This window comes from Vipera ursinii, assembly GCF_947247035.1.
Source record: "Vipera ursinii genome assembly, chromosome: 1".
Lineage (NCBI taxonomy): Eukaryota > Metazoa > Chordata > Lepidosauria > Squamata > Viperidae > Vipera > Vipera ursinii.
Window position 1 is genome coordinate 71836854 of NC_139512.1, and position 26251 is coordinate 71863104.

The 26251-nt window shown below is 39.2% G+C and overlaps 1 protein-coding gene across 2 annotated transcripts in view; it reads left to right on the plus strand.

Moving 5' to 3' along the window:
* The first annotated feature begins 3443 nt into the window (after window positions 1-3443).
* DCAF5 (DDB1 and CUL4 associated factor 5) overlaps window positions 3444-26251 on the plus strand; it is a 42898-nt gene continuing 20090 nt past the window's right edge. Inside the window, exons 1-5 of one of the 2 annotated variants that reach the window (XM_083357096.1) lie at window positions 3444-3680; window positions 13764-13907; window positions 15617-15653; window positions 16371-16510; window positions 18703-18832. In XM_083357096.1, coding sequence (XP_083213222.1) covers window positions 3467-3680; window positions 13764-13907; window positions 15617-15653; window positions 16371-16510; window positions 18703-18832 — 665 coding nt within the window. In that variant the 5' untranslated portion in view covers window positions 3444-3466. The remainder of the gene's footprint in view (window positions 3681-13763; window positions 13908-15616; window positions 15654-16370; window positions 16511-18702; window positions 18833-26251) is intronic. The other variant, XM_083357097.1, reaches the window with a different exon arrangement.

Sequence of the window (26251 nt, forward strand, 5' to 3'; positions counted from 1 at the left end):
CCCATTAACTTTGCTTGTCACAAAAGGTGATCACATAACCCTGGGACACTGCAACGGTCATAAATGCTAGTCAATTCCTAAGCGCCTGAATTTTGATCATGTGACCATGGGGATGCTGCAACGGTTGTAAGTGTGAAAAATGGTCATAAGTCACTTTTTTCAGTACTGTTGTAACTTTGAACTAAATGAACTGTTGTAAGTCAAGGACTAACTGTATTCACATGTCCCTTCACTTAGTTTCACTGGCTCTGAAAAGGGGAAAGTTCCTTCTGGTTAAGTACAGTACAAGGAATCCTCGACTTACAACAGTTTGTTTGGTGACCGTTCAAAGTTACAACGGTACTGGAAAAAAGTGACCTATGACCGTTTTTCACATTTACAATGAATTTATCTCAAAGTCAATTAATGGAGTCTGTTTATGAAATTCACAAAGCATTGCCCAGATTCAGTTGCCACTTGGAGGTGGAGGAAGGAGAAAATTAACAACAAAAATGTCTAAGACAGTCATAGGTAATTGCTAGAGCATGCGCATGTGCTCATGAGAGAGGGAGACTCCTCATAATATTAATAGCAATTCTGGTTTTCCCCAGGGGCCATAAACCAACATAAAAGTTGCTGTGATCATAGCAGAAGGCAAGCACTGTTAAATGGAAAAAACTTTTATTCTTCATGATATAAGTATTGCATAGCAAACATATTCAGCAAATGGTAATTTCTTTTAGCAACTTAGCATGCCACCTGGGTAACAGTTTTAGTAAAGTTCATTTTAACCAAATCTCATTACCATGTAGGAAAAGAATAACCAAATGTTAGATGGGGAGAATTTGCTTTACATAATATATAAATTATATAAATTAAATAAATAAATAAATAAATAAATAAATAAATAAATAAATAATAAACCTCTCCCTTAGGTAAATAAGTTTGTTGGATATCTTTTAATATTTAATTCATATTTATGTACAATTATATAAATTAATAAAATCCCAAGCTATAATAGTTTTGATTTCAATTTTGCATTTTGTACTTTGGTAACACCTTATATCTAAAACTCAAAAGTGCTTTTTACATAGTCCAGAACCTAGTTTCCTAATCTAAGTTATTGGATGAACTATCATAAATTATGTTTGCATAATAATCTAGGCAAATTAATTCTATGATGTATTAATATGAACACATATTTCAGTATTTTTGTATGGTTTGTTTTTGGCTGACTGAATATAACTGAGTTTTCTGAATATACATAATAAGATTAATTTAATAAACTGTAGTTCAGCAAATTATGGAATCATGTGTCTGGCACAGCCAAAGGCAGCATGGCTCTGTAACTCTACTAACCCTCTTTCTTGGTTGCTGAATTAAACCATATTCTGAATTCACATAATACAGTGAATCATAATATCAAACTGAGGTTGCACAACTCACTATGCCAAAAAAAAAGAACCAAAGTAAAAATAACCCATGTGATATGTTGTGTGAAAGATTAAACATTGCAAATAAATGACTGTATACCCTCAGTGCTAAATCACATTCTGTTTTTTTCTCTTGGATAAAATTGAGGATTAGGTGTCAGGTGTATTAAGCTCTTGCTGAGGAATATCTTTCAGAGAGCTGCTGTGGAATCTGTTATCTGAATATATCTGGTGCCATGGGATAATGGCATCCTCCTAGGATCAGTGAAAGCCCTAATAAGCAGGCATATACATAGAATGAAGGCTACTGCTAAGTTTGTAAGCCACCCTGAGTCTTCGGAGAAGGGCGGGATATAAATGGAATTAAAATAAATAAATAAATAATCTCTGCTATTAATACATCCCACCGTGAACCAAATGAAAACCCATAAATTTTACTATTATAAACTCACCTATTTGGGAGATTTATATTAATATCAAACATGTATGCACCATGTACCATGTACCATGTATTTAAAAATTGTATATATATCATAAAGTTGTCAAAGCAGATTCTACAGCAATTTAAATTCTCTTTAAAGACAAACTAAAGATAGAAATATTCCATGAAGTAATGTACACTTTGATGAGGCAGAGTTCTGTACATTTCATGTAAGTTCCACTAAGATAGTCTTCAGCAAGTACAGGCAGTCCTCGACTTACAACAGTTCATTAAGAGACTGTTCAAAGTTACAACGGCACTGAAAAAAGTGACTTAGGACAGTTTTTCAGTTACAGCCTTTGTAGCATAACTATGGTCACATCATCAAAATTCAGATGATTTGCAACTGGTTCCTACTTATGACTGTCGCAGTGCTGCAGGGTCATGTGATCCCCTTTTGTGACCTTCTGACATGCAAAATCAATGGGGAAGCAGGATTCACTTAGTAACAAAGTTACAAACTTATCAACTGCAGTGATTCACTTAACAGCTGTGGCAAGGAATGTCGTAAAATGGTACAATACTCACTGAACAAACGTCTCACTTAACAACAGAAATTTTGGGCTCAATTGTGGTTATAGGTCAAGGACTACTCATATTGTTTTATTCATTTCTTGGGTACAGTATATCTCTTCCCCAGAATCCCTTTTCAAAATATTTAATTGGTATGGAATTATTTCCTAAGATGTCTTTTTAGGATATGTTAACATTCCAGAATGTGTTTTAAAACACACACACACACAGGAAAAATAGCCTTCTGTCGTTTGGTCGATTCAAACCAAAATCATTAGGGTTCCATGATACCGTGAGGAATATATAAAATGTCAGCATTAGTCACCAGAGAAAGATTAAAAAACGAATTCGGAAATCTCATCTTCCGGTCAAGAAGTGTTATTGTCCTAGAAAGAATTTTGAAGAAAACTCCAGGAAGTTCCTAAATCTGGTTATGTCTCATTACGCCTCCTCAATTTCAATAAGTTACTTTAATGGAGATCGTAAAGAAGGAAGGCAGGGCAAACGGCACCTGGCGGCTGGCCGCTTTATCCTATCTACCCGTTCTTGTCCCGCCCGAGCGAGATCTATTGGCTTTCCGCTGTGGCAACTCCGTAACATAAGAGTGATGGTGGATTCAACGTCTGTTCGGTCTCCAGCGAAAGTCAAATATACTTCCGCCGATCTTGGATTTTATAGGGAAGGAGTGGTGATGATGAGAGTGATGATGGTGGCGAGGGACCACTTCGTCAAGAGCACATCCTCGATCTCCAAAACCACTGCCCCCCCCCCGCCCCCGAGCAACGTTCAGTCCAAGGAAGCAGCCGGCAGAAGAATCGCATCAAGGAAAAGGCTGCAGCTGTGAATCAGCTGCTGTGGCCGCCGCCGCCGCTGTAAGGCAGGGGAGGAGTTTAAAGGGGATCAGGAAGCAACGGAGTGTCTAATACCTCTCCCCTGCTATGGCCGGCTAAAGAAAATCATCATAACCATAACAAGGGAGGGCGGGGAGAAAGCGGAGGGAGGGAGCGAGGAAGCGAGCGAGCGAGCGAGGGGGGCAAGTGGGGGGACCAGCACCAGCACCATGAGACGGCGAGCTGGCCTAGGGGGCAACATGAGGTCAGTCGTGGGCTTCTTGTCCCAGAGGGGCTTGCAGGGAGACCCTCTGCTCACCCAGGACTTTCAGCGGAGGCGCCTGCGAGGCTGTAGAAACCTCTACAAGAAGGATCTGCTGGGCCACTTCGGTTGTGTCAATGCCATTGAATTCTCCAACAATGGAGGCCAATGGCTGGTCTCAGGTAATGCAAGCCCTCCTCTCTCCCCCTCCCCCGCCCTCCCCCTCCCCCAATTTTATCTCCTTCTTCTCCGTCCCCCTCGCCCCGCATCGCCGAACCCGACTGGAGAAGCAGATGCCCTCCCTCTCCCCCCAAAACACACCCTGAGGTTTCCCAAATATAGATCTAAAATGGTTGACAGTTTGGGGGGGGAGGGGGGATGGTCCTATTCCCCCTGCTCCCAATCCTGTTTATTGAGCTCCAGCTTGCAGGAGGTGTTTTTGGGGGGGGGGGGGAGTTGGGCTTCCCCATCCGGACGCAGTGGCTCCTCCGGAAGGTTTATAGGAGTTTTGTTTTTTTGTTTTTTTTGCTCTGGGTGTCTCTTGCGTATTAATTAATAACAGGATTTCGTTCTTCTTCTTTCGTTGCGTTCTCCTGCTGGAGGTGTCGGAGTAGCTGGAAACAAAATGGATAAGACGCGTAGACATTCCCAAGCGAGATCCGACCAAGTCCGTAACTGGGACGCAACGCGTCGTAAAGGGGAGTCCGAGATAGGGATTGGGGTCCAGATTTGAAGGGAGGGGGGTGTCCGGGTCAGATGTGGGGGGTTTTGTTTTGTTTTTTTTTACTCCGCTTAGGGGGCGGGGGGGGGGGTTTGGGGAAGAAGGAAGCACCTAGGAAGCCGAGAGTCCTTGTAATTTGCAAGCTTTTCTCTTTTTTGCCCTCTCCCCGGAAGGGGAGCCCCTATGCTTATTTGACTGCCCGGTTTTAATTGCAGCTGGAGGGGGAAAGCGAGCGGGGGGTGAACGAGGAGGAGGGGGGGGCTGCTGTCAGGTGTCGGGGAGACTCGGAGTTGACGTGAGCTGCGGCGCGACGGGGTGGTGGGCGAAGGAGGGAGGAGCCCCTTCGGGCTTCGCCGCTTCCTTCCGCGCCTTTCACCGGAGAAGGAATCCGAGGGCAGCGCTTCTTCTTGTCAGCTCCCGCTGCTGCTTTTAGGCGGAGTTCCCACCCGCTCCGAGGGGAAATGCAAACTCCAGGCCGGGGCTTGAGTGGGAACCGCAGGCCTTGCTCTCCTTGAGCTCCTCATAGCGACAGGCCGGGGAATCGATGGCCTATTCCAGGGGTCGGCAACCTCGGCTCTTTTATGACTCGTGGACTTCAACTCCCAGAATTCCTGAGCCAGCTATGCTGGCTCAGGAATTCTGGGAGTTGAAGTCCACGAGTCATAAAAGAGCCGAGGTTGCAGACCCCTGGCCTATTCCGTCCAGAGCGTGGAGGCGACAGAAGTGGCATCTCCCTCCGCCCGCCTTGGCCTTCCACTACCCGGGGAAGGTGCGTGTGCCTCTTCCACGCAGGCTTTCCTCCGCGTAACTAAACGTGGAGTATTTTTTTTGACAAGGAGCAAGAGAGACGTTTGCATTTTCCTTTCTCTTCAGCCACAGTTAAGAGAGCACATTTATCAAGACACTCCCAGCACAGTTTATGGGGAATAAGCACCATTACTTATTTGTAGTTTTGGTCTTTCGATTCGGGTCTCCAAGTCACTCACAAAGGCATATAAACCCTTTTATAGGCCTGACAGGAGACCTAAAATGCCTAGTAATATGGTAATATTTTCCCAACTTAAGATGTCCACAGCATCTCTGTCTCAAAGGGGGGAAAAAGTTGGAAATCTGAAGAGCTTTGGGTTCCTTGCAAGAGAATAAAGAAAGAGATCAACATTCACACATTCCCCATGAGCCCAATATTTAAAACAAAGCAATTTTATTATAACACAATGCTATTGATTAGTATTGATGATACAATGCTATTGTACTATTGATACTACATAATCACCTCTATAAGACCTTAAGTATATAAGGTGTTATGTTTTCTATTTTAGCCTGAAAACAACTACGCAAGTGACTTGCCTGAGGCCATCTTCTTTGCTCATACTTAGCCAATTAATCAAACCAATTCTATCCATTATACCACACTGCCTTCCCTAGTAATGAAAAGAGCTTCCATATTGGCAGCTACATGACAGATCCTTTTGCTTAATATCAAACAGTATTTCAGTTGTGCCTGTATTTATTTCCAGTATTTTTATACACCACTATTATACATGTCTAGGTAGTTCATCCACAAAAAGCAATTTTAAAACATAAACAACAATTTTCATAAAATAGCAAAATATTTAAAAGCCTGCTGGTGATCAGAGAAGAAACAAAGCATAGAAGTTAATTTCAAGACTTGTTGGAAAAGCTACATTTTAACCACTTACCTCCAGATGGTAACTGAAGTGCAAAAATATTCATTTTACAAAGCTTATAAGCCACTCCAATTGAAGCTGACTCTTAAATGACATATATATGTTGCCAAATATGCTGCTGGCAATAATCTGAGACTTTTATTTAATAGGGTTTTAAATGGTTAATATTATGTTGATTTGACTTTCATATAGTCACAGACTAGGCAGTATAGTAAAGGGAATAGCTTCTGTGAAGTGGCAGAGATTTTGCATCAAATAAATGCAAACTTCCACTTGTTTTGAAACAAAGGTTTTTCTATATGTATCCTGATTGTCTTAAGATCTTTGTCAATCCAAATATTTTCTATATTTCTGGCCAAATATTAACATTCAATAACTACCTCATCATTTGTTCCCTCTCTCTCCCTCATTGACTTTGCTCTGACCATTGTTGGTATTTGTATTGTTAAATGTATTGTTGCCTCCTTGGAACTCAGACTCAGAATCTGAGGTAGGAAGAAAACAACTCATCTTCCTTCTGTAAAGTGTCATTTCAAATTTGAATCCAAGTTTAGTTATTTAGGAAATTTGTACACTGCCTCAATTCAATTGAGCATTAGGAACTTGACAAGATATATAATAAAATGCAATAATAATAATATGATATGATATGAATACAAAACTAAATAAAGCTAAATGTAACATCAGTGATTCTAGAATCAGTTCTAAAGGTTTGTTTTATCTGTTGTTTGTAAACTTGCTGATGTCAGTGGCACTTGTTTTTTTCAGGCCAAGGGCTAAATTTGGTATTTGAGTAGTGTGCTGAAAACAGCCTTCCCTAACACTGGAAGCCTTGAAATGTATGGACAACTTTCAGTTTTCTCAGCAATGGTCATGTAGCTGGGAAATTCTGGGAATATGCATATCTGGAGCATAGCATTGCTGGGGAGATGTCTCTTAATAATGGACAAAATCAGGACACAGAAATAGATAAGGTCCTTATAAAAATATACATATTTGAGTTAATGTGAGGCTTAAATTATTTAAATATGGTAATTAGGTTATACCTCTTATATTCCCATTTTACAAAAAACATTGGGAGAGTAATCATATCATACTAGAATTCAGCATAATGCAGGCAAAGGCAACTGGACATAGTCAGATCGGTGTTTCAGAGAGCTTATTTTAACAAACTATGAGAAATTACCAAGGACTCCAAGGATGGAAATCCTAGGAGAAACAGTTCAGGATGCATGGGAAATTCTGAAAAACAAAATACTAAAGGCCCAAACAAAAACAATTCCACAGGGAAAGAAAAACCAGATGAGACCAACATGGTCGTACAAAGAGCTCTCTAACAAACTGATGAACAAGGACAAATATAAAAAAAATGAAAAGAGCAGTACATGTACTCTATTTCACATATTTTTTAAAAAGGATATTTTTGGAAGTTAAATTGATCATTTTACTTGACCTAAAGAAAACTGGTGTGCTAATTCAGATAGTGGTTGCAGAGGTTTTGATTTCAAAATCACATTCTGCATGGTCACCCTAGCTTATTCAATGCTCAGGAAAGTTATATTCACCATATGAGTAAGTGAATATAAATTTTAGAATGAGATTGAGTACAAGTATCACAATGGGGCAACAGCTATTTCCTGCATTTAGTGTTTCCCCATGGGTTAGACAGAAGAGGGAGTAGCTAACACATGTTTTATATGGAAATGGTAATTGGGGATTTTCATTCATGATGAAAATGATGGTTATGGCTAGGAGAGAAAAACCAGAAAGGCCTATGTATCCCTTCCCCCAAAAGTGGCTAGCACTAAATGTTGTGACAAAGTTACTCAAGAAAGTGTCTCATTGGGTACAATCTTACAGTACTTTGTAGAAACCTTCACTTTAGCTGCCAATCAACTACCTTTTTGAAGATGGTGACATTTGTTTTATAAGACCTAAACAGAATTATCTGTTTACTCACAGACATACTCAAATAAGAAGTGTCTGTAATGGTATCTATTATTGGAACTTCTAATTAAAATTATGTGGGTTCCCACTGTAGGGTCTTTTTCTCAAAAATTTAAAATCTACCTCTTCAACCAGGACTTGTCTATTTAATCAGCTGCCATAATTTCTGGCATTTCTCCATTCTTGGTTTTATGGATTTAAAAACTTTTTTTAGCTTTAATTTTTATTATAATTATTATGTGGTACTCTTTTTCCTTTGAACCACTTTGATGTTTAAATGAAAAGCACTATAGGAATATTCAGAGTTCTGAAATAAGAGAGGAATTTCTACACTGTAAACAGACATCTATGGGATTTGATAGTTAACTTGCTTTAACTCAAGTTAAATGTCTGTCACTCATAATTATGAACAAAATGAGATCACTCAGTTGAGGGAGATCATGTTATCTATTTAGTACAGTACATGCTGTTTGCTCTAGATTATTTACTGCAGTTCTAGGGCTTTCTAGTATGATTGAGAAGTCAGTATTAATGGACGCCAGATTCTTAAACTATTAATAGAAGATGGACAAAGATAAAATAGAAGTCAATTCAAATAAACCAAGAACAATTATGCCTGACCTAAAATGGAGAAATAGTATTGTCCAAATGCAGCATAAAATATTGAAGAGATGTTTATTATCTTTGCCTCTTCATTTTTTGCAGCACTATCAGACAGCTGTACAGAAATAATGTTGTGCTTTATACCTGTCCAGAAAAGGCATTCATGATCATAACAAATCTGGAGTTGCAGGAATAGAGGTGTTGAGTTGGAATTAGGGTTAATGCGTAAAAATTGAAATGTTGCATGTATTGGCTGGATGCATGTAAATTTGATTTTATGTTGGTTCCATTGAAGTCCTATTCAAAATGCTGGTTCTAGCTTTTAAATCTCTACACAGCTTAGGGTCTTTTAAAAACCAATTGCATTCATTTAAGTATGCCTGGGATTCAAAATCTAAAAAAAAAACCTATCTTGGAGCTGTTTGTCATTGCTGTAATTTTAGTAGTCTGATAAGTGAACAGGCAAGTCAAGTATTACAATTCTGGAATGGCCTTCCAATAGAAATTCAACCTGTCTGTTGGTCTCCTTTGCTAGGAACCAGAGATGCATCATATAATGCATAATTTGCACACTGTCCTATGGATTACTACAAAAATCATGAGCCTTCTGCATATTTTGCCTCACTTTCTCTGTACTGAAACAGGCTAGGAAAAAAAAGACAGGAAACATTCTTTAAGTGTTCAAATGTGGTTACTTGCTATGTCTGAAACCAGATAAACTATGCTAAGTTTAACTCTGTTTTAGGACAGGGGTGTCAAACTGCCAGCCCACAGGCCGGTTGGGTCATGAAGAAACCGTGCCCACCCCATTGCCGGCAATGGCAAAAAAGCTCCAATACGTCACGTGACATCATGTGATGTTGCGAGTTTGACATATTTGTTTTAGGGAAATGAGCCAACCTCATGTGGATGATACTTCTTGGTTTAAAAAGACATAGTTCATACTAATTACAATTACAGTTTCAGTACACTCCATAATGATGGTTAGTTGAAAAAGTAAATTACAATTTATAATCTATTTCTCATAGTCAAATTGGGAGAGGGGATAATTTATACACCCAAGATTCATCTCTGAACAGTCTTTTAATGCTGGGTTAAATAAAATTTAGAAATTCAACCCCTAGGTTTCATCCTTTATTTCCAGTGTTAATTATACTACATGCTTTTGTTATTGATTGTAGAAATTATTAAGTGTAGCTCACAATACATTATTAGTATTATATTTAGCAGATATAAATAAATGTAATCAAATACTATTCTGAAGTTATTCTATCAAATCAAGATATTGCTGATGCTCCAGGTATTATTGGATCACCTGCCAAGAACTGCAGGTTAGCATGGTTATTAATAAGAGATGCTGAGGGTTACTCAAATGTGCATAGGTTTTCCATCCCTGTTTTAGAGATTTGATGTGGTTTGTTTATGTTACATATTTTCAGCAGATCCAAATATATTCAATAGTTTATTTACTTATTATATTTAATTTGCACTCAAGGCAACTTATGACAATTATGTATTATTTTATTTTATTATTTAATTTGTTTGCCACTCATCTCACTGCAAGGCGACTCTGGGTGGCTTAATTAAAATAAAACCATAAATACTTATGTACAGTATGTATGTATAAAATCACCATAACATCTCAATACAAATACAGGTTTTAACTAAAAGATGGGGAGGGAGGGAGCAGAATGTACAGGAGGGAGGTGGGAGCTGCTATTTAAACGTCCTAAATATAAAACATAACAATAAACTAATGCTGCTAAAATGAAAAGCAAAAAACAGAAATAATTAATTAAAATAATTATCAAGAGTTAATTAATATGCTCTGGAATGGAGTTTTATAACTAGTGTTGATCTATATGGAAGATACAGGAGCCAGAACAGGCACTTTCTCATGCAGCAATATCTGAGCTTCTGGTAACAGAGGATCTTCAGAACAGTCTTTCCTGCTGATTTAACTCTGCAGAATTGTAGCAATAGTCCTTCAAATAATCAGGCCTTATGCTGTTTATGATTTAAAGGTCAACACTGGTAAGGCCATACTTGGGATACAGTACTACATCCAGTTTTGGTTACCACAATGTAAAAAAGATGTTGAGACTCTAGAAAGAGTACAGAGAAGAACAACAAAGGTAGGGACTGGAGGCTAAAACCTATGAGGAACGATTGCTGAAATTGGGTATATCTAGTTTAATGAAGAGAAGGATGAGGGGTGACATGATAGCAGTGTTCCAATATCTCACGGGTTGCCACAAAGAAGAGAAAGTCAAGCTATTCTCCAAAGCACCTGAAAGCAGAACAATTAGCAATGGATGGAAACTCATCAAAGAAAGAAGAAACCTAGAACTCAGAAGAAATTTCCTGACAGTTAGAACAATTAATCAGTGGAACAATGTGCCTCCAGTAGTGGTGAATGTTCCAACACTTGAAGTTTTTAAGAAGAGACTGGACAACCATTTGCCTGAAATGGTATAGGGTTGGACTGAGCAGAGTGTTGGACTAGATGACCTCCAAGGTCCCTTCCAACTTTCACTACTACTACTACTATTATTATTATTTTCTTAAATTGTGCTAAGTACAAAACTATGTCTATGCAGATCTTTCAGTACAGGTTTCATGGGATCTCTACGTCTTATACTAATTAGAAGTCCGACTACTGTATTTTGCACAAATTACAAGTTCTGGACACAGCCATCAAAATGGGTTGTAAATAACCAAGGTTACTGTTTTAAGGTTATGCTGAAGAGCAGCTAGCCAAATAGTCTCCATTTTTAGCAGCTAGGCATAATAAAATATAATTCTGATTATTAGAAATTGAGATATAAATAAAAGTACTGAATGTGGAGGTTTTCTTTAATTTTTAGTTCTATTAGCTTTCATGTATTCTTGAAGGATAGAGATTATCATGTTCCAAGTCTAACCATACTTGGTTTTGACACTGAAATGCCCTTTGTTGCAATGACACATGGCCAGCTCTAGGCTGATGTCACTGCTATGCTAATGACATCCATTCTCCTACCATCAGAGTTAGGTAAGTCAGTGTAGCTGTTGGACCAGTGTTTGTGATCCTTTATGAAAAGGATGGTCTCAGGAATCAGTAATGTTCAGTAATCTCCCAGGAAGACACCTCAGTCTACATTTAGTGAGTTTTTTTTTCATTTAAGAGGAACGTCCAAACATACTGTTGCAGTAATAAATAGTTAAATCCTTGTTATGCAAATCTCAAACAACACAATAAAACATTCATTTAATTTAAATTTCAGCTCTAGGACATGTTCTAATTCATCTATTTCATTATTTCACCTATTCATTATGTTACATATATAAATACACATATTTCTCCTATTTTGTAAACTGTTACCACACCGAAGGTTTCATCATTGAGCAAATGATGTATGTTAATGTGTTAGAAAAACTATATTGTAACTAACAGAAGGTCAAACAATTTATGATGCTTTTCTCTAACTGCTTAATTGTCTTTGAAGACTTTTTTCATATAATATTGGATGTAGGAGCTACCATCATACCTATAAACTTAGGTTGATTACTGGACTGATAATTTTGGCAAGATATTTGTAAAAAGCTGAACATGTATAGCTCTTAATATTTAACTTTGTTCTCTCAGATTAAGATTTTGATTTCAAGTAAATTTGAATTATTTTTAATGCTCTCCCTATGATTTTGAAAGAATGTTGGAAAAGATAAGGCAGATAGCCAAGAAAATTCATTACAGGGATAAATTGTGTTAAAACTCTTCTTTAAACATGGCATGAATAGTAGATTTATTAGAAATATGCTAGCCAACACCACAGTATTGGACTAGAACTGCAAGTACCATAAGTCAAATCCCAATTCTACATTGAAGTTCTAACTCATGGGTGTTAAACTTGCTGTGTCACGTGACGTGTCGCAACTTTTTTTTGCATTGCCGGAGCTGGGGTGGGCGCAGCCTCTGTATGGTGCAACCGGCCGGGGGGGGGGCGGCAGTTTGACATCCCTGCGTTTAACTGGATATCCTTAGGCAAGTCATGCTTTCAGCCTAAGTATTTCATAGCATTATTCGGAAGTTAAATGTAAAAAAAAGAAACCTATATGTGTCACCTTGAGTATCTTGAAGGAAATATAGCTTTACATGCAATAAATACATTAAATACATGTTGACTCTTTCTTACCTGAGATTTGAATCTATTTTTCAAAAAGGCTTCAGTCTGAGACTGCATGATGTGACACAAACAGCCTCGCTCAGGGGCATATGGTGCCTCTAGGCTGCCTTGAATGATGGTGCCACCTCCTAGAGATGATGCTACCTCCCTCTTGGATTTGTAAAATAGATTTTGTTTTTGGAAGGAAGGGCAGCATTGGTGCCCTCTAAGTTTTGACACCCTAGGCCAAAATCCTGGATTCAAGCATAATACATATTATTTCACTGTTGTATTGGGTATTTGTATGTGATCATCTATATTTCAAAAAGTGCCTTCTGAAGAAGTCTGTAAGAAGCAAGACTTCTGTTCAGTATTTACAGTCTAGAGTTCTCAGTTAAAGAATTCCCATCGCCCAGTACGCTCACAGAGAGAGGGCCTCCTCAGGGTACCGTCGGCTAGACAATGTCAGCTGGCGAACCCCAGGGGAAGAGCCTTCTCTGTGGGAGCGCCAGCCCTGTGGAACCAGCTCCCCCCTGAGCTTCAGATGGCCCAAGATCTCCAGTCCTTTCGCCGCGGCCTCAAAACACTCCTTTTTCAACTGGCTGACCTGGACTGACAGGGATTTAATTATGTTTAATTTTTATTTTAATTATGTTTACAATTTTTAACTCTAATTTTTAATTTATTTTAATTTTTAATTTTAATTTATTGTACAGAGGCCTTTAATTTTAATTTTATCTTAATTTCTGTATTTATTGTATATTATTGCTGTTAGCCGCCCTGAGTCCCTCGGGAGATAGGGCGGGATATAAGCCCCATAAATAAATAAATAAATAAATAAATAAATAAATAAATAAATAAATAAATAAATAATCCGAACCATATAGAAGAATGAATGTAAATGCCCAAGACAACAGCTAGTTTGTTTATATTTATGTAGCTGTTAGAGTTTTCCCCTTTTTTCCCATCTCAGTTCAACATTATATAATAGCCTCTATTTAGAAAAAAGAATGAGCAATAATGGAGAAATTCATCCTAACTTGTAGTGGCTCTTCATATGATCCAGCAATGCAGACTTAAAATATTCAGGATTTGATATCACAAGATATATAGATGCTAGTTGTGGTGCTTTTCTTGATAATTATGCTCTGTACTGTGTAGGTGGAGATGACCGTCGAGTTCTGCTCTGGCATATGGAACAAGCAATCCACTCCAGGGTCAAGCCTGTTCAACTGAAAGGAGAACATCACTCTAATATCTTCTGCCTGGCTTTTAATAGTGGTAACACCAGAGTCTTTTCTGGAGGTAAAGAATACAGTTTTTCAAAACAAAGCAAGGATACCTTCATTGATTGATGGATTGCAATTTACATCCCGCTTCAATCTGAACAGTATTTTTAAGTGGTTCCAGTGTATATCTCCAAACCTTTTTTTTTGGCAATATTATTGAAGCTGCACAACTGAAAAGTAATAGACAGACAGACCAACTAACCACCTTCTGAGCACATTGTCTTGGATTAGACAACGATTTTTTTCCATTCACTGCTGTTGCCGCTGCAATGTAGCATGTATTGGATACAGCATGAGACATATGATGGCAGAGTGCCTCACAGGATAGCCATCTATTTTAATAAAGTTGTAGAATGCCTTTTTTGTCCCCTGACCTGCTCTATAATCTTGCAGGTTATACATATACACAGGAAAAAAATGCACCAAAGTATTTTTAAAAATAAGCAATATTATCCTCTTCCTAAGCTGAGCTATCTTTAGCATATAGTAGGAAGGAAAAAAAAGAGTCCTTTATTTGCACCCATTTCTTTAGTGACCTTTTGAAGTTAACCACAGCACTGGAAAAAGTGACTTATGACCATTTTTCACACAATCGTTGCAGCATCCCAGTGGTCATGTGATCAAAATTTGGCCACTTGGCCACTAGCTCATATTTATGATGGTTGTAGTGTCCCGGGTCAACTGATCACCTCTTATGATCTGACAAGCAAAGTCAATGAGGAAGCCAGATCCACTTAATAACCATATTACTAATTTAACAATTGCAGTAATTTGCTTAACAGCTGTGGTAAGAAAGGTAATAAAATGGGGCAAAGCTCACTTAATAACTGTCTTGCTTAGCAACAGAAATTTTGGGCTCAATTGTGGTCGTATGTCGGGGGCTATCTGTACTTTTTTCTGATCATCAGATGGAAAAGCATTCTGTGTCCTGCACTATTTCTGTTGCTCCTGGAGGATCCCAGAAGTTGAGCATTACTTCAGTGATGCACAGAAGTCTGGTTTCACACCATTTTGAGAGAGAAAAACCTATGGAAACTGTAATGTAAACCTAAAATAGGCTTGGCATCATTTAAAACAAAAGACCATAAATTCCTCAAAACTGCACTCATGTTGTATCATGCTCCAGACATTTTGAAATGTCATTCCACCCAGTGTAGTTACTGATCCCTGTCGTACTTATGCAAGGCCATTCAAATCATTTCCCAATTGCCAAAAGTTTGCCCTTCTTGAGGATACAGGTATTCAGTAACAAAAAGGATTCCAAATCTTGTATATTCCTGTGATGTGCGATGTGATAATGTTTCTAAAGCAAACAATGGGATGGTAGGCTTTTTTCTGTACAACTTCTCCACACTTAACTTCCTGGTGCCTTTAAAGATAGAATGGACTTATAGTGAACAACTTGTTTTATGGTCACAAAGGTGCTTTTCAAAAGCACCTGGACTTTCTTAAGAAGTTGCCTTTTGAAAATCACCTCTCAGACAACCATGACCAGGATGATTGAGAATCTCCATAGACAAGTTCTTTTACTGCTGCTCCACAACAAATTGTTATTTATACTTCAAAAGCAAGCCAATAAGTAGGAGTCATTGTCATGAATATTTGGTCCACAATAAAATTTAAAAGCTAATATCTTTCTTGTGTTCCCAGACCATTTTACCTTTTCCTTTTCCACAATCCTTCTCACTTATGTTACTAAATGACAAATTTTATTTCTGTTTATAGGTAATGATGAGCAGGTTTTGCTTCATGATGTCCAAAGGTAAATGCATTTTTTCCAATGTCGAAATACTCTTTATCTGGATGGAAAGAAGGAGAAACACTGAGATATCGGTGGGCCCAAGTTGTAGGACATTGTAGTCATATCTGATGATCTAAAATATTTACATGATTGGAATATTCCATTATCCCACAGATTTCAATGCAATAATCTATTCAGAAATAAAACACCACCACCACCCCATCTTCAGTAAGACTAACTTTCAAGAAGTGGCATGTAGGATTGCATTGTTAGTTAATGTAACATTCTCAAGGTCACCGTTACAAGCATGTTAATCCATGTGCTTCAAGCATATATGCGGCTCTACTAAGAGTACAACTATGCAAGCAGTTTGAAACTTCTCTGAATTTAAAGATGAGTGATATGATATCTGTCTTCCTGTCTACTTTGCATTAAGATCAAGATGCTTACTCCATTGCATACTTACTCCTAATGAATAAGGCTTGCAAAAACCTGGAAAGCCATTTGATGACAGCAACAGATACAGAAACTTCTATTAGTGATTTAGAATTTTGCAGTCCAAATATGAGTGTCCTAGTTTATATAGAATCACATTACATTAACATATTTGTAGATACTTTTTCTATATACTGTTGCTTCTAAGGATATGTATGGGATAATGGACTTTAAATGTTTGGAAATAAATTTTGTAGCACACTGTAAAAGATAAGAAGCTGATGATGCTGGTGTATGTTTCAGTGGTGAAACTCTGGATGTGTTTGCCCATGAAGATGCAGTCTATGGACTGTCCGTGAGTCCAGTTGATGATAATGTTTTTGCAAGCTCATCTGATGATGGTCGAGTTCTCATTTGGGATATCAGAGAGTCTTCTCAGGGAGGTGAGGATCACATCTGCTTTTTCTGTTAAAACAGAAAACTTTAGTTTGATAAGGAAAGAATTGCATGTATTTCAATTTTCTTTAAAATGTTTGTTCACTTGGAGTGGGCAGTATTTTTCTCCTGTGGCTTCAGAAACTTGGAATCTGTAGCTTTAAATAGTAATGAAATAAGATGAACTACCTCATGTTTTGTAGTACTTAATTTTTTATGCTGTTCTTCAATTTCATGTATTTACATAGTAGAGCCAGTTTGATCTAATGGTTGGCTCTGGACTAGAAACCTGGGAACCTGAGTTCTAGTCCTGCCTAGACAGGAAAACCAGCTGGGTGACCTCTGGCCACTTACACAGTCTCAGCATTAGGAAGAAGGCAATGACAAATGCTGCTTAGAAAACTACATGGAGTTCTCCTTATAGTCATCAGGAGTAATAAAAACAAATTTATTTATTTATTTTTATTACATTTATATCCCGCCCTTCTCCAAAGACTCAGGGCGGCTTACAAGCTTAGCAGTAGCCTTCATTCTATGTATATGCCTGCTTGTTAGGGCTTTCACACACACACCCCAAGTGGCATTATTACAAAGTCAGCTTAATTGCCCCCAACAATCTGGGTCCTCATTTTACCTACCTCGAAAGGATGGAAGGCTGAGTCAACCTTGAGCCTGGTGGGATGCGAACCTGCACTAATTGCAGGCAGCTGGTGTTACTTAAGGAGGCAAAGGAAGAGAAGGAGGAAGAGGAAGAAAAAAGAGTATATCTCTTTGCGGCATAAAATGTATTTCAGTTGAAAATGTAAACATCTGGGAAATAAAATGTTACCAAGCAGTAAGAATGGATGCCAAAAAGCTTTTCCAAAAGAGTGTTTTAATAGCAGGGATTGTCTTTCCACCCACTTCACCCCTGAAGATGAAGTTTTTTATCCTTAAGACCAGATTATGGAAATAAAAAGGGGGCAACAGAGAATATAAGACAAAGTTCAGTGTGGCACTAAGACAAAATGTGGTTTATTTCTTATCAAATTACTTTTTTGTGTGAACCTAGTCAGGGTGATTTAGGAACCACATTGGGATTTCTACTTTGTCAACTATTGCATGAAGTGTTTAGCTCTTAGCTAAAAATGTAATGTTTAATTACTGAAGCTATTATAGACTTGTCTTTGTCATCTGGATACTAGCATGTGGCCTACTTCCCATATAATTCTGTTTCTCAAGAATTTTTAAGCAAGATCTGAGGAACAAGCCATTATGATCTGACTCACATTAATGTTAAACCATAATGGAATAGAATGCAAACCACAGTAAACTGAAAGCATATAAAGCTGTATTCACAATAAAAGCAAATGTAAAAGACTTTAAAAGTTAATTTATCAAGAAGCATTATAGAGCTGACATCCATTAGAGATACCTGGGAGAAAGGACTTTGATAATAGTGAGGAGAATTGAATGAATACAATGAAATGGAAAAATAAGATGAAAAATATAAATATTGCCACAGAACATGAGATCTTGATATCTGCCAATAGCAACCATATTTTAAGATGTTGATAGGGCAACCACTATTGTTGTGAATAGCAGTTTATAAACTTATTAAAGTTATAATATAAAAAGTTGAAAATCCATTTCAACTTTTATTAAACTCATTTCAGTGCCACAGTTTGATACAATAATCCAATTTTAATTAGATGGTAAGTGAAGCTTTTGTAGAGTCCCTGGTGCCCTCTGAGCTTGGTTGCTTGCTTGCAGATGTTTCATTACCCAACTAATAATAACATCAGTGAAGCTCCTTTAACAACTTTGCAAAATATCTTGCAGATTGGAGCATTATTTTGTATATGCAAGTGAACACATACTTTTCAGAATTTAGGTTAAAATAACTTGAAAATGCAGAAGAGACCGATCTAAATTATTTGTTGCTATTGGTCACTTTCAAGATTAAGATTAAGATTAAGACTCTATTTGTATTTTTTGGTAGGCATTAATGAAGAGATAATACATATTTCAGTAGAGATTACTGTTCTATCATTTTTGTGGGACTTACAGGAAGATAATTTAAATTCTAATATGAAACCTCTGCCAGGATGGCTTAAAACTAATTCTACAAATGATTGCCAAATATAAACAAAGTTTATCTAGAAATATTTTAATTGAAAATGTTCCATCTTTTCAGCTGTATTTTAATTTTTTTTCACAGAGCCCTTTTGCTTGGCAAATTATCCTTCTGCCTTTCATAGCGTGATGTTCAATCCAGTGGAGCCCAGATTACTGGCCACTGCCAACTCAAAAGAAGGTGTTGGGCTATGGGATATTCGAAAACCTCAAAGGTAAAGATTAACATGCTTTCTTAGGCAATGTTTAAAGAAATTGGAAAGAGAAATCAAAGTGGAACTTGTAATCTGATAAGAATTTGATTTATCTTTAAATTTTCCTTGGTAAAAATTTTTCTGTATATCATATAATATATAGAAAAAGCCTGTAGTGAGCATTCTGCTTGGATACTGATAAATTGCATCTCTTTATCCAGAATATTTAAGCAAACTTTTCAGTTTGAAATGAAAATACCTGGCTTCTGCTCAATCTATATTGGGTTTTCAGAGTTTCAAGAATGGATTCTATTACTTGATTACTTAATTTCCTTTAGTGCACTTCTAACCTCTAACAATATGGATACAATAGGCTATTTATATTATTTTCTATAAATCATCTTTACACTGTATATTAAAAATGCTGTTATATGATTGGTTGTTCCTGCTCCAGTTATTACTTCACATGAAGCTTAATTGATTCATTGTGTATTTCATATGTCTTTCAATTCATTTGATAACAAACAACAGAATGACCTATAGACTATCTAGCAGAATCGCCTACAATACTTAGAGCTTGCTAGAAGTACATCCTACGTTAGTTTTGAATGCTGCAAATGAAGAAGATATCACTAAGCGTTCTGTCATTTCATATTGGTGAAACATGTTACTTAAAACACGTGTTTCACAATGCAGAGTAGGATGAATAAACCATATCTCTTCAAATTGTCCTAGCATTTGTATCATTTAAATGGCTTGTGCAGCTGCATTGAAGACTGTCTTAGCATATGTGTGCATGCATAACCACATTCCTTTCTTTCTGGTACCTCCTTTGCCTTAATATATAGTAAAAGTGGGGTGCTGATAGTGATTGTAACTTTAAATAAATTCTTATCTTATCCTGGACTTGCTTGGATATATACGTCAAATAAAATTGTGGTTAAGTCTTGCTTCAAGTGTATATATGGTTGTACTTAAATTGGGCCTCTGAAAGCCTCTTCCCTCTTATGTCAATTGAGAATGGTCAAAATTATTAGTTTTAACTAAAAACATATAGACTCATTTCCTCCTTCTCCACTATTGCTAAACTGTCAAGATAGTGTTGAAAAAATGCTGAGTAAATAATTGCAAGTGGTTAATTGTATGGAACCATACAATTTAGTTGCATATTTGTGCATGTTTTTACTGCAGGTCAGTATTGGGCAGCTTGTATTTGCATTTACTATTATAAGTACTATAGTATAAAATTGTATCTTCCTGGGCAAAGTCTGTTGTGGTGAATGAGGCAATGTCTTGCTATGTTATCTGGGATTCTTTTTTAGCCTGCAGATTTTGAAGAAATTGATAAAGTCTCTCTAAGCTGTCTCAAATAGTATGTGAACTCAATCATGCCCATTCTTGGCCCTATAATCTTTAATTCTCCTAGATTTTGGAGGTAGTTAACATTTCTCTCTTGGAGGGATTGATGCCAACAGTCTTGAAATAGGGTCTTCCTAGGTCTGACTGTCTTTGGCAACTATTGCCCTATGTCTTAAAGAAAGTTATTGAGACTATGGGTAGAATTGTGAAGCGTGCTAGAAGAAGTAGATTATCCAGACCCTCTCCAGTGAGGGTTCAGAACTGCCCATGGATTTTTTATAAATCGTCACTCTCCCATATGAAATCTGACTAGGGGTGGTATGCACCTCCTAATCCAAATTTCTTCTGGATACCTTCAAGGAATGGAGATTCAAGGCACTGTTCTGCAGTGGTTCAACTCCTTACCCATTGAGCACTTACCGTTAGGACTGGGGGGAATGGAAAGTTAAGAGAGAAAAAGGATACTTTTGTTAAGATATTCAGTTTATTCCTTAAAATCTTGACCCACATAAATACATTTGGGCTCTGGCCTCTCTACCTTTGAGATACAAATTTAACATGATGCTGTTTTCTGAGAATATAGGAAACTATTATCATAGTTGACCATATCTCAGCTTCAGTATGATTTCTCTCAGAAGATAGATAAAGCAATTATGGGATTTTTCAGCCACTGACAAAAAAAATGTTGTCTGAATATCCTGTGGTTATATGATAAAGGTAGTCTTTAAAGTGTACTGTGAGTCTTGTTTGCTAGAAGATACTGGCTGTTACCCTTCAGAATTGCTAGAGTGTTTACATCACCTTATGACTTTTTGTGTTTCAGCTATCTTGACAATGGTTTTTGAGATAAGATTGGATTCCAGCCATCATGTGACTTTTTGAAAGACTCCAGGAAATCATCCCCTAAAGATGATTTTTTTATAATTTTATTTAAAAAAATTATAATTACTAATCACTGAGGAATATGTGTTTACAGACAATGTAGCTTTAATCAGTGGTGGGATTCAAATATGTGAACAACCAGTTCTCTGTGTGGATGCTGCTTCCAGAAGTCCATTCTGAGGTTGGGCAACAAACAGTTAGCTACCGGTTCTGCTGAAGTGATGCAAACCGGCTGAATCCCACCACTGGCTTTAATTCATTTCGTTAGGAATGGAAAATAAATATTATAGAATATATACGCTTATTCATGCAGAAGACCCATGTAGTCACTGAGTCAACATTAACTTGATGGCACATACAATAATCACACAATATATAATAACATATCATTGCACTGTAACTTTCCATAAAGTTGCCTCTGTTAATTACCTTGCAATATCCATCTCGCTTTTCTCACTTTTATTTTACATTAAAACTAGGTGTTTGGAGAAATTGTTTAGTTGGACTTAATGGAGATATTGCTACATGATAGGATATGATGCTATAACTTTTGGATTTTCTCAGCTTGGCCAAGAATTACTTTTTTGCTCATTAGTTGTATTGCTATATACCAGACATGTCAAACACAAGGCCCAGGGGCCACATCCGGCCCACGAAGTGGTTTCATGCGGCCCACGAAGCCATCCTGGAAACAGTGAGGGAACGGCCCCCCCACTGCCTTGGCCCTGGCCCAGAGACCCTCCTCCTGCCAGAGACCCTCAGATCTGTCCCACTCCTGCCCAGGCCCCCATAGGCACCCTTGATGCCAACGATGTAGAGCTGGCCACGTCCACCCAGTAGGCCATACGCACTTTAGCCATGCCCACCCAGTAGGCCACGCCCACCCAGGCCACACCCACCCGGCCTCCTGAGGGCACCACAATGCTGATGCGGCCCTCAATGAAATTGAGTTTGACACCCCTGCTATATACATTCTTGTTGCAGTAATAAAAATATCACAATTTGTAATAATGGCAGGTTTTTTCATTATATATAATAACTTTTATGTTCATAGTCTTTAGCACTAGATATTCTTTGTCCTTCTTTCCACCCAAAGATTATCATTTCCTATATCCATTGGCTAGCATGCAGCTAATTTAGCTACGATTGTGACTTACCAAGATATCCAGACTGAATAACATAATAAAAGCAACTGAAGATATTTCATGCCCCAATCTCTTTGCCCTTTGTTAGTAGTGTTTTGTTTTTGTTTTTGTGAGCTTCCAATAAGCAATTCAGATGATGCCACTTGCCAAAAGAAGATAACCTTTTATCTTTTATCTTGGAAATGAAGCCATTGATTCTTGAATGCAAGAATTGTCATTTGTTTCCACAAGCTATTGGTAAAAACTACTTTGAAATAAGAAACTTATTCTTGCATTTAAAGTTATATTGTTTCACTTTTTTTAATTTACTGCCTGATTGCCCAATGACTTTTTAAGGCCTATCCTTTCTGCTTTCCAAAAGGCTTTAAGAGGCTTAAATTTGTATAATAGATTGCTTTATGTAACAATAGCAACCCAACTGTATCTTCCTCCAGTTTTTGTATAGCAATAACCTGAGGGTATCTTCTTTATACCTGTGTAGCAGGACACACTATAAATGTGTTTGTGTGTGTTTCCCCATTTCCACAAAGAAATTACTTCCTGCCCAGAGACAACTTTAATAGGTACATGAAGCAGCTCAGTAGTATAGTTGCAAGATTTCAGTAGATTATCCAGGGAGAAATAATGAGGACCCAGATTGTTGGGGGCAATTAAGCTGACTTTGTAATAATGCCGCTTGGGGTGTGTGTGAAAAAACCCTAACAAGCAGGCATATACATAGAATGAAGGCTACTGCTAAGCTTGTAAGCCGCCCTGAGTCTTCGGAGAAGGGCGGGATATAAATGGAATTAAAATAAAAAATAAATAAATAAATTAATGAAGCAACCAGTGAAATAAACAATCAACTAATGTTGATTTATGTTTTTATTGAGAACAGCACAATGCTAACAGATATTGGATTTGAGCTTTTTTTATTCTGCTCTGACACTCAGCCACTGTGCATTTTAATATGAAGAACTTTATGACATAAACATCTTAGAAGATTTCATATACTGTATTCATGCAGCCTTTGGCCCAAAACTAGATTTTTTTTCAGTTAAACAGAATGTGATAAATATGATATGCACCAAAACAAAGGCAGCACATAAATTTAGCAAACAAATTATCTTATTCCTAAAGATTTACTTTTTCTGTCTAAAATCTTACATTTTAAGACTTTAAGTTTTTAAAATGTTATTACATTTAAGGCAAAAATCTTAAATTGATTTCTTTGTGAGAGTGCCTTATTCAACACTGATTACCTTTGAAGAAACATGCATGGAAGTGATCTCTTAGACTTAGATCTAAACATTATCTGTTTTTTACTGGAAGGGAACCCAGGTTAAATCGGTGCTTATTTTCTGCACTGTAGCCAGAATCCGCAACCCCAGCTTAGCAGTCAGTAAAATAAATTGGTTAAAATCACCCTCCTCCCTTTGACTTCTATGCCGTTAGACTTAACTGCAATAAGGTTGCAAAATATATACCGCTCACTTGAAATGTGTTCCAAATGTTTTTGCAAAAGTAATTCTAATTCAAATACCTTGGATATCTGAGGGATATCTGGCTACAGTATCCAAATTATTATGATGTTGTTACAAAATAGCACATTCAGACACTCTGCCACTCTCCGTTACGGAAACTTGGGTAGGCTCGTAGGGAGGGGTCCCTCTGACCGAGTTATGCCCCCAGGTTTCCGTGTGCTACACTGGGCACGGGCTCAGGGTAGGGGCGGAGGGGTGGCGGTGGTTATCAGGGAGACTTTATGTCCGTGGGAGACCACCATTCTCCAGACTGGCAGGAGTGAGACCCTCCTCCTGAGATGGGGCCCTCGGGTTCAGATGGGTTTGTTGCTCACATACCTGGTGCCCAGCTGTGTGGCAACAACCCTGCCCGAGCTGCTCGACACCCTCTCAGGGTTGGCGGTGGAGTTCCCCAGGCTTATGGTGCTGGGTGACTTCAACCTGCCTTCACTGGGAGGGTCGTCGGAGTTAGCTCGGGAGTTCATGGCTTCCATGACAGCCATGGGCCTGACCCAAGTAATTCAGGGCCCAACTCATTTGGGGGGGTCACACTCTCGATCTGGTGTTCCTGTCCAGACAGTGGTTGGATGATCTGGGAGGGGGTTCACCGGTCATTGTTCCCCTGTCATGGTCCGACCATTATCTCCTGCGGCTGGTCTTCCGTTATGCTACCCAGGTGGTTCCGCCCCAGGCGCCTAATGGACCCGAAACGGTTCCACATGGCACTTGGGTCTATACCCATCGCCCTCACTCACAGCCCAGTTGATGCCTTGGTTGATGTCTGGGATAGGGCGGCCGCTGAGGCACTCGACTGTGTTGTACCCTTGCGACCCCTGACCCAGCGCAGATCCCGTTGGGCTTCATGGTTTTCTGTGGAGCTCCGGGAGATGAAGCGTCAGAGACGGGATCTAGAGAGCTTTTGGAGATCCACCCGATCCGAATCTGACCGATTGCAGTTAAGAATCTTTATAAGGTCTTATCTTGCGGCGATGAGGACGGCGAAGGCTAATTACTTCGCTGCCCTCATCGCATCTGCAGATAATCGCCCAGCCGCCCTGTTTAGGGTGACTCGCTCCTTTCTTAACTAGGAGGTGAGGGAGGATCCCTTGCAGGGGCGGGCCAAGGAGTTTAGTCATCATCTGATGGACAAAATCACTCAGATCCGGGCCGGTTTGGACTCTGACTGGGCAGAGTCTGATGTGGAGGAATCGGACGGTCTTGAGCATGTTATCTGGACTGAGTTCGATCCTGTTTCTCCTGATGATGTGGACAGGATGAGGAGGAGGCTGAGCTCCACCACCTGTTTGTTGGACCCGTGCCCCTCCTGGCTGGTTTATGCGGCTCGGGAGGAGACACTAGGCTGGTTCCAGGCAGTAATAACTGCTTCCTTGAAGGAAGGTGTCTTCCCCGCCTCCCTGAAGGAGGCGGTGGTGAGACCCCTCCTCAAGAAGCCTGCCCTGGACCCAGCTGTTTTAAATAACTATCGTCCGGTCTCCAACCTTCGCTTTCTGGCGAAGCTTGTTGAGAGTGTGGTGGCGCATCAGCTTCCTCTGTTCCTGGATGAAACTGATTATCTGGACCCGTACCAATCGGGTTTCAGGCCTGGGCACAGCACGGAGATGGCATTGGTCGTGCTGGTGAATGATCTCTGGCGGGCTCGGGACAGGGGTTGTTCCTCTGTCCTAGTCCTATTAGATCTCTCAGCGGCTTTCGATACCATCGACCATGGTATCCTACTGCGGCGTCTCGGGGTTGGGACTGGGAGGCACTGTTTTGCGGTGGTTCTCCTCCTGTCTCCTGGGCCGCTCACAGTCGGTGTTGACGGGAGAGCAGAGGTCTGCCCCGAGGCCTCTCATTTGTGGAGTTCCTCAGGGGTCAGTTCTCTCACCCCTCCTGTTCAACATCTATATGAAGCCGCTGGGCGAGATCATTCGTGGTTTCGGGGTGGGGTATCATCAGTATGCTGATGATACCCAACTTTTTTTCTCCACCCCAAACCAACCCAGCGATGCCCTTGCCGTGATGTCCCGTTGCCTGGAAGTGGTCCGTGTCTGGATGGGGAGAAACAGGCTTCGTTTCAATCCTGCCAAGACTGAGTGGCTGTGCATACCGGCATCTTGGGTCAACCAGATTATTCCATCTCTAACGATGGGGGGGTGAGGTGTTACCCCCGTTGATAGGGCTCGCAACTTGGGTGTCCTCCTGGATTCACGGCTCAATTTTAAAGATCACATAGGAGCTGTGACCAGGGGGGCTTTTGCCCAGGTTCGCCTGGTGTGCCAGTTGTGACCCTATCTGGACCGAGATGCCCTACGCACAGTCACTCATGCGCTCGTGACCTCCCGTTTAGACTACTGCAATGCTCTCTACATGGGGCTGCCGTTGAGGACCACCCGGAGTCTTCAGCTGGTGCAGAATGCGGCCGCACGAGTTGTGATGGGGGTTTCCCGATACTCCCATGTAACACCTCTACTCCGCAAGCTGCATTGGCTTCCGGTTGCCCTTCGGTTGAGATTCAAGGTGCTGGTGATGACCTATAAAGCCCTAAATGG